This window comes from Sinohyriopsis cumingii, chromosome 6, assembly GCF_028554795.1.
Source record: "Sinohyriopsis cumingii isolate HCF-2022 chromosome 6, ASM2855479v2, whole genome shotgun sequence".
Lineage (NCBI taxonomy): Eukaryota > Metazoa > Mollusca > Bivalvia > Unionida > Unionidae > Sinohyriopsis > Sinohyriopsis cumingii.
In genome coordinates, this window is record NC_142966.1 from 35,533,613 (window position 1) to 35,543,591 (window position 9,979).

The following is a 9,979-nucleotide window of genomic DNA, read 5'->3' on the forward strand; positions in this document are numbered from 1 at the left end:
TTATAATGGTATAAATTGTTGTTACAGGAATATAATATTGACATCAGGCATACCAAGGGAAAAGATGATTCAATAGCAGATCCACTTTCACGTGTATAGAAATATATTATTTCATGGATACTTTGCATTATTCAAGAGGTTTCTTATTACGTTATTTTTATAAGCCACATGTGTAATTGACCTATAGTAAAAAGAAAGCTTCATAAATTAATCTTTCGTTTTCCTTTATGGGGAAATGTTGTGTATTATTGTTTTAATTTAATTGTTAGTTTGTTAGCTTTAAATTATTTTATTCCATTACATGCTATTGTAATGTAACTATCTTTACTGGATTTGACATTGTCCAGAAATCAGTTCAATTCTGTTCGATCTCATTGTTATTTATAAACACCTAATTATAGAAACATTGTATCTAGTTTCTGACCTTGATTGAGAACCAGTAATAATTGTGGTTAACAACCCTTTTTTAAATTTATTTTAAACAACTCGTTTTTAATTTTCTTCTCAGAGTAAGAATTATTAAGTTATATAAAGGCCATACCTGGACGAAGTGATAATTATCATGTAAAAAACTTCTGTTCCTTATGAAGGATGAATTCTTGACCCCCCATCCGGGAATCTGTTTTGCGTTGTAGTTCGTCTTATAACTGATGTTATGATAAAGAATAGTCAATCGGGCTCCGAGCATATGCTGAGACCTGTTTGAGTTGCGATTTTACTTTCTCGAATTTCAAGTGATTCTTATTCCTGGAAATACCTAAGTGTTCCTACAAAATTCTTGGACAAAGACACTCACTGAAATTTATGCAAAATTCAAAGCTGGAACATTTTCTGTGATTCAACAAGACACTGTTGACATAACAGCACTTCGCAGGTTACAACAGACGTCATCGTCTTTCATTTTAGACTTCATCGGGATTCGAACTCAGTTGCTTTCAGGGCTTTTTATTACTAGGACTCTTTTTAAATCTTGGATTATTTTTGGATTAGATTTGTAAAACAGTAAGCTATTTTTTATTTTTCAGTTTAAATTCTAGGGAAATACATTATTTGTTAAATTTTACAGAGGTTGTTGTCTTCAATCTGTTCTGTTACTCTTTGTAAGAGCCTTGATTCGTGACAGAAAATTGGGGCTCGTCTGGGATATATGAATTTTGGCTAAAATATTTCAGAAGACTTTGTTATTTGCAATATAAATTCCCCATGTTTTTGAAATTTTTTAAATCTCAAGTATTATTTCACATTTAAGATGTCTTTAGTGAAATCAACATGCCTTTCTACAATGTCATCAAAAGTGGACTCGTATATATATATATATATATATATATATATATATATATATATATATATATATATATATATATATATATATATCCTTACAAAGAAACTAATATTAGTATTTTAACAGAATATATTTATACCCTATAGTGGCGATCAATTATGCTATTCTTCCAGTGGTATATTAGTAACAAAGAAAACGTATCTGGACACATGTTGTGTAGTCACAATAATAATATTGTATTGGTCTAACTGCCATCAGAGTGTGCTTTGAAAAATCGCTTACGCGATCAAGCAATGGGGTCATTTTTCTTCCCAAAAATTATTATTGATATTCGTCTAAAATTAATAATAGTTATATACTTTTTACTTCAGCTGAATTCGCTTCCCAAAAGAAAAACGTTTACGCTAGGGTCAGCGTTGTATCTTTCTTCCTAAATTTTAGCCATACCTATACATCCGGGTGTGTCGGAAGTATACATTCATAGAGTATAAAAGTCTGGGACCTATATCAGTACCAGAAATCCCAAACCCCTAATAATACTAGTGTTAATGTAACTTTTGACAGTTTACCCACTAATTGATATAAGTTCTATTACAGTGTACCAATGTCTTGCCGTAATTCAAGACAATCTTCTGGAGAAGTATCTAATTACCAAGGAAACGATTGCAGGAGTTTACAACTGTTGGGTAGGATTTTTTCTTTTAATGTTAAAAGGTATTCTGAATTCCATGCAAAGAAACGCTTTTCATAAGCCTTTTCCGTTGGAACGACTCACAGAGAAGAAGCATGTTTTGTGTACATTAAATTCTAAAACGAGTAATTTCTTAAATAAATGCAGATTTATATAATATTATAGAATGATATAAATGTGCAAAACCTTTTGTTTTATTATATATTTTACCAGACGACAACAATGTATGTATATATTTATCTTATACTTGAAGTTATCTGCTTCATATGGTAAATTCGTTTTGGAAAAAAAGTGCGATTATGTTTCTGCAGAAACTGCCATTAAATGTATTAAGGAAACTATGGACATGTTTACTTCTATTTATCTTTTCTTGTTGCTGATCTATTTTGTCACAGATTATCACGAGTTTTCTTTGTACCAACTCAACGTGGAAATACCGCGCCATGTATAAACTGAGTAGCCCTCAGTGTTCCACATTTGCCGAGTCGGCATGTTTATTTGACCGCTCCCCAGAGGCCCTGATGTACCTGAATGATGGTCAGTGAAATTTTCTATCTCTGAAGATCACTGAGAAATCTAAAATTTTTATTATATATTTTTTTATTTAAAAATTTTATTTTTAGCCATGTTTGCCGGAGTTTTCATTGTTTTTGTTTTAGAGTCGACACATGAACGTGGCAGTAAAACGCTTATTTAGGACAGTAAAATTGGCATTGACGTACTCAGATATAAAACTGTTATCTCATTTTAACACTTTCAAAATCATTTTTCTTAAACTGTTAGTAATGTATTTATTACTGACAATACCTTACAAGAAAGGCTTGACGTCACAGTGGTGTCAACATTTTTGACGGTATCAGTGACGGATCCAGATGCTGACTGACTCGAGGGTAGGGGCGGCATTCTACGTTTAGTTCTGCCTCCCCTCCAACACACACACACACAAACACACACACACACACATGCATACACACATACGGACACACACACGTAAAGCATGGGAATACATTTAAAAAAGCCGAGCATGAAGCATCTTAAGATATCCGCACAAGTGTGGGTATAGCCACACTGTATTGTTTCGCGTCATTCTGACCACAGGCAATAATTCTGAAAATGAAAAATAAATTTTTCAGAATTGCATTTGTTCCTCCATTAATCTGCAGAAAGTCTTTTACATTTCACTGTTAGGGAACAATCTGAAAAGTTCTCTTGTCAGAACGTAAGTAATTTAATCAAAGTAATCAATAATGCACGACACAATGAATTATGAATATGATGTCGGCAGGATGAATTCCTTGCCATTAGTACATATATATATAATAAATTTAATTCAAACATTTCAACCGCTTAGTATATAAAGTTAAATATTAGAATATAATATAAAAAGGCAAAATGCATAATATGACTTTCACTCCATTTGTTTGACTTTCTCTCCATTTATCCCATTGGCTCCGGCATAATTATTAATTTTTTTTGTTATTTTCTTTTTTTTTTTTTTCTTTTTTTTTTTTGGGGGGGGGACATGCAATTATTAGCTATTAATTTATATGTATGTAGGACGAAACTTGTTAAGAATGAAATCGGGGCGGGAAAGGGGTCGTGTGCCACCCTCTTGTCCCTATGTGTGGGCGCCCATGACTTGTCCATTAGAGTTTGATTTTTTAAAACTCTCATTTACCAAGCCACTGGACACAAATACAAATATAATGTAGTTGTGTCAACTGTAATGATCTATCACACTTCTGAAATAGAATGGCGACATTGATGAATTCGGTTCTTTGTCTTAAGTCAGGGTTGGTGATGGCCGTCAATAATGATATCTGGTTAGCACTAGCCTTGCCTTTCAAAAGATCTTTGGAGGGAACAATTGAAAATTGCTACATACCTGGATGTATAAAGACATAGCTACGTGTAATAATCCTGAGTAAAAATACAAATAAATCTGCATGTTTCCACACTATAAGCATATTCGTTATCAAACATGTCACGTGGCTGGGTAATGCTCATAACAAAAACGAACGTTAAATGAAATCCTATCAGGTCATCTGCATCAGGTATTTTTTTGGTCAACTATTGCTATAAAGAAATCTCTTCAGTCACGATTACCAAGGTCTCACAAATCAGAAAATGTGTAAGCAATTTATATAGGAAACGAATAACTGCATTAAAATCTATACAGGGTTTTTTTTTTATAGATCTAAATGCAAATAGTCCTGCCACGTTTCATCTGTCTGCCTCAAGTAGTTTGTGCCCAAGCACGCAAACAATGTTTGATTAACTTAGAGAAAAGAATGTTAAAAAAGATATTTTTCAAATATGCTGTATTGGTCTGCATATATATTCTAATTGTTTACTTATAATGACTGTTTAAAAGCTGATAGAATTTGAATGCCTGTGATATCGTGTTTATAGAAAGTCGGGCCCGAACTATGGACTTCAGATCTACATCAGTACAGATGTACTGACAACAGCAGAATGGTATGCTCCCTTCGTCCATCACAGAGGCTGCATAAAATGTATAAGCATTATACAGTTTGCATTTAAAATCTTTTTCAGAACTAAAAATGATTACAGTGAGATCCCAATGTGCCACAACGCGTAGCACTTTATTAATTGCTCTTTCAAGGTCGCAGTGATTATATAGCCAATGGACCAATTAAAAGATTAAGTACAGAACATCGGTTATACCTTGCAAGTGGAACTAGTATTGGTAACACTACATTTGTGGTCACATTGGGGTTATAATAAAGGTGTCCCGTATCAGGGTGTAAATGTTACTAGAAGAAGAGGGCATAATAGTTTCACGCACATGAAACTTATTTTGACACTGCAGCATGTCGTACATTTTACCGCAACAATTTTAACGTTTGACCAATCAGACACTCGACCAATCAGACACTCGACCAATCAGACACTCGACCAATAAGAAACGCTAAAGAGTCTTACATTAGCATGTTGGTTAGAATTAAAATTATGATTTGAGGAATTTCTGCTTAATTGCTGATTATGGATTTGAAGAGATATATTTCTTACTCTTTTATAAAATGTTTGAAACAGGTCCAAGGTGAGACTTGACAGATAAGTATCAAATTTAACTTAGCTGCTTGTTGCATTAAGTAACTCTTCACCTTGGAGGATTGTATGCAATATATTTATTTTTGACTAGCTTAACATAAATGGGAAACACACTTGAATGATGTCAATGCGACGTTTCAATCGTGTTCTTAATCGTGTTGTTAATAACGACGGCACAATCGATTCACAACACTTAAAAGTATGTATGTGTGCTTGTGTGTGTGTGTGTGTGTGTGTGTGTGTGTGTGTGTGTCAGTTTATAGTGACGTCTAGCACTGTGGCATCATGCTGGAGACATGTAGCATCATGTCCCACCCAGTCACATTATCCTAACACCAAGCCGACCAGTCTTCTCTTAATTCTGAACGCAACGCGAGGCAGTAGCTAGTAAAACTTTTGCAAGTCGTTTGGTATGGCTCAACAGGGGTTTGAACCCGCGACCTCTCGCATCCGAGGCGGCATTTAAAAGTATTTTATGCAACAGTACTTTTTCTCTTAGTTTGGAAATTATGCATTTTCGAAGCCTTTCGCACGTGGAAATTGGCCTAAATTGACTCAAGTAATTCCGATGCAAAACTGGTAATAATTCCTGATGATAAGTATTCACTATTGATGAGTATTATAGTGTTTGCAACGAATACAAAACTGGCTTAAAAACTAATATATTTATCTACCTGCAGGCCAGAAGACAAAATACTGTAAAGAGGCCCCCACGATAAAGTCAGTGACATGGACAACAGAGAGCAAACGGATAACGTATACGACAAATCTGCCTCCAGAAGGCGAGCCAGAGTACGTCGTACCTGAAAACCCAGACGCCACGGTGTACAGGGGAGAGGGAAGCAATTCAAGGGAGAGTACCATTCGGAACTCAGTTGCACGTTACCATTATTACGAGCTACCATACACAGCATTATTTATCTTCATAATTTACTGCACAGTCACATGACAGGATGTTTTTCGTCTTAGAAGCATTAGCGACTTTAACAGTTCAGTGTATGTATTATGTTCAAGGTGTACTTGCATTTCATCCGATGGCAACGAAGGTGGGATTGCAGTCTTGTGACACATATTGTACGTTTTCGTGTATTCGTCTGCTTCGTGCGCTGGCTAGCAATTAATGTCCACGGATACCTCAAAGGCACACAGAAGACATTTTCCGTGTGACCTTTATTTGGCCATTACTTTGTAGCTGGATAGCATTATACGTGTATTGTATATTGCGAGGTAAAACATGTTGGCTTATATTATGCGAATAAGGTGTCGGTAACTTGCGTGCATAAAGTAAACAAATATTTTCAGATGTGGGATTATTATAAGTGATAAATGTATACGCTCGCGCTTGTGAAAACGTAGGATAAATGTGAGGATAGCTTTGTATAGACGTCCAGTGGATTGAGGTTCCAAAAGCAACATTTTTAGCGTGTGACAAATTGAATCGACTCTGAATACTTATATATTATCCATATTGTGCCTCAGTAATGATAGTCAACAATATAATGTATTATTTACTTAATCTTATGGGTGTAGGACTGGGTGATAGATTAAATTTTGTACCTGATTTAGATGACGTTGCACACAAGGGAGACATACAGACAGACAGGCAAACATTACTTTAAGCGTAATCTGCTCATATTTCGGTTTTACTATATCCAACTGACATGTGAAGAAACTATACATATTATAATATCAAAATCCCTCACAATGTTATTTTTAACAGTAATGTTTTTTCGGAAGTCAAAACATAAAAACATATTTTTAAGAAAGGTTCGTGTCAAGGTGTGCGAATAAAACTGCAAAAATTAGGTATGTATCTCGTGTACGCCGTTGTTACAAGTTACACGTTCTAATGGAACTGTCGTTATGCGTTAATATTTTGGGAATATTGATGTTTCCGGTTGTTTTCTTTCTTTCTTTCTTTTTTACTTTCTTTCTTTCTCTCTTTCTTTCTTTCTTTCTAACTATGTATCTATATATATATATATATATATATATATATATATATATATATATATATATATATATATATATATATATACCCATACATACTTTCTTTCTTTCGTTCTATCTATCTATATATCAATATATGCAGATAGACAAGGAAAGAACAAAAATGCAGGATAATCTGCTTGTATGATTCTGGACAGAGCTAGCAAATTTCAGAAATGGTCAATTGTTGAACAATGCTACCTTCGTGTGAAGTGAAATAATGCTACGTGGGCTCTTACGTTCCTATTACATTATTGCAAACTGGTGTCTGTTTAATACAAAGTTTGCACGAGAGCTATATAAATAAAGAGGAGAGATGTAAAACGAAGAGCAAGTATTAGTTGGCACGAAGCAAAGAGTGATAACTTGCATAATATTCTATAATTTTGCAGTAACACAATGTAGGTTACTATGTGTAATAATGCTGTAACACTATGTAATAATGCAGTATAACAGTGTATAATAATGTTGTAATAATATGTGTAATCATGATGTAATACAGGGTGTAATAATTCATTAACTCAATATGAAATAATACTTTACCACCTATGTGTAATAATGCTGTAATACAGTGCAATAACGCATCAACTCAATGTGAAATAATGCTTTATCACAATGTGTAATAATGCTGTAATACAGTGTATAATAATGTTGTCACTCAACGTGCAATAATGCTTTACCACCAACGTGTAATAATGATGTAATACAGAGTGTAAGAATGCTGTAACTCAACATGCAATAATGCTTTACCACCAAGGTGTAATAATGATGTAATACAGTGTGTAATAATGCTGTAACTCCACCTGCAATAACGCTTTACCACCTATGTGTAACGATGCTGTAATACAGTCCAATGATGCATCAACTCATTGTGGAATGTTTTATCACAATGTGTAATAATGCTGTAATACAGTGTGTAATAATGCTGTCACTCAACGTGCAATAGTGCTTTACCACCAGCATGTAATATTGATGTAATACAGTGTGTAAGAATGCTCTAACTCAACCTGCAATAATACTTTACCACCAAGGTGTAATAATGCTGTAATACAGTATGTAATAATGCATCAACTCAATGTGGAATAATGTTTGTTCACAATGTGTAATAATTCTATAATACAGTGTAAATTAATGATGTAACTCAACGTGCAATAATGCACAATCACAATGTGTAATAATGTTGTAACACAATGTGCTATAATGTTGTAACACAATATGTAATTTGTATTGCTACGAGCATTTGTGGACCACTTTTTAATGAAAAGAAACAGAACGAAATGTTATGTCCCATTATTCTACAGAAGAATGCTTGATAATACAAGGAAGAATACATATCTACTACCAATAATGCTATCATACGGGTTAGGGAATGTTTAATTCGTACTCTACAGTGATTCAAACCAAACGCAGGTAAACGGCACTCATTGCCTTGCCTGCATGCGCCAGTTCATATACCGTCGCTACTAAACACACATCACCAAAATGTGATGGCACATAGACGGTATTATATGCACTGGTGCATAGTAAATATACTCATTGCATAGTAAACATGATCACTGCATAGTTTACATACTAATTGCATAGTAAACATGATCACTGAATAGTAAACATACTCATTGCATAGTAAACATGCTCATTGCATAGTAAACATGATCATTGCATAGTAAATATACTCATTGGATAGTAAACATATTCATTGTATAGTAAACGTACTCGTATGTCCACCTTGCAATTCATTCTCATCTTATATCATGCATATAAATACGTTTTGTTACAAAGTTTTAATTATTTGTAAAGTGGATGAAAGTAACTGTACTATGTTGACACTGTACATACATATTAGAAAAAAAACCAATGCTGTTAAATTTTGCATTGTTATCGTTCATATTTAGTATTATTAAGTGCCAAAGGATTGATGGATCAAATGATAGGTGATTGATTCGATTGTACTGTAATCAGGTATCCCGTACAGCTGTATTTTCAACAGGAGAAAAAAGATTTATAATTGTAAAGTGTGTGGTTATGGTCAGTTCGTTTTGAGTCACTCCTGCAAAGCAACTGTTATAGATCCCACATTATCGTGCAAATAATCTGCAATACCCAAATCTGCATAGCGCTGGAAAAAGTTAAAAATTCTATAATAGACAAAAAAATCCACTTTACTATAAATTTGGTCAATCAAATGTTGTGTTTCAAACAATGTCATCTATTATGAATTATCCAAGACTTACGATATTCAGTGCCATATCACTCTAGACTTTTATGTAGGGCACATTTGATCAAGGTGATAGCAGAAATAAATTGTGTATTTTGATGGCACTACATTCTATCACTGCGCTGCTAAGGTATATTGATCATATGTGTAATATATCCAATTTGTATGACATTTACTATTATACTGTGTTAAAATAAAATGCATGAAGAGTTACTGCAATGTTTTCCTGCGTTCACAGTCCGTCTCGAAACTATTACAGCAGCAGGTAGGGCGAACCGACCAAGGTATTCCGACAAAACGAAGGCTTCTACGAAAACTTTGTTCGAAGAAGGGCTGAATTCCATAAATAAAGGCTTTTACTTACGAGCTATTAATTTTTGTCTTAACTTCTGCGACCAGTATAGGTAATGGGTCCGCCCTCCCTGCTGCTATAGTAAAAAAAAAGTTTATAAAATTACTTTGATAGATGGAATGCGAACAGACCAAGGCCATTTTCCGAAATAAAGGCTTCTACGAAAACTTTGTTCGAAGAAGGGCTGAATTCCATAAATAAAGGCTTCTACGAGATGTTTAATTTTTGTTCCTAACATTTGAAAACCAACTATAGGTAGAGCTATCCCTGCTGCTATTTTTTTGGTTAAAGCATGAGTCAGAGAATTTTACACTAGGAGTTTTATTTCTGTTAAAATATTCTATCTAGACCTATTCGATATCTTGTTCTAGGATC

General features: G+C 34.0%; 1 protein-coding gene across 1 annotated transcript in view; it reads left to right on the forward strand.

The window, feature by feature from the left end:
- The window catches only part of LOC149796710 (uncharacterized), a 79,643-nt gene extending 72,782 nt beyond the window's left edge, over positions 1-6,861 (forward strand). The window contains exons 14-16 of the mRNA XM_089961340.1: positions 1,880-1,968; positions 2,369-2,510; positions 5,729-6,861. Of these exons, the coding sequence (XP_089817466.1) occupies positions 1,880-1,968; positions 2,369-2,510; positions 5,729-5,997 (500 nt within the window). The 3' untranslated portion in view covers positions 5,998-6,861. The remainder of the gene's footprint in view (positions 1-1,879; positions 1,969-2,368; positions 2,511-5,728) is intronic.
- The last annotated feature ends 3,118 nt before the right edge of the window (positions 6,862-9,979 follow it).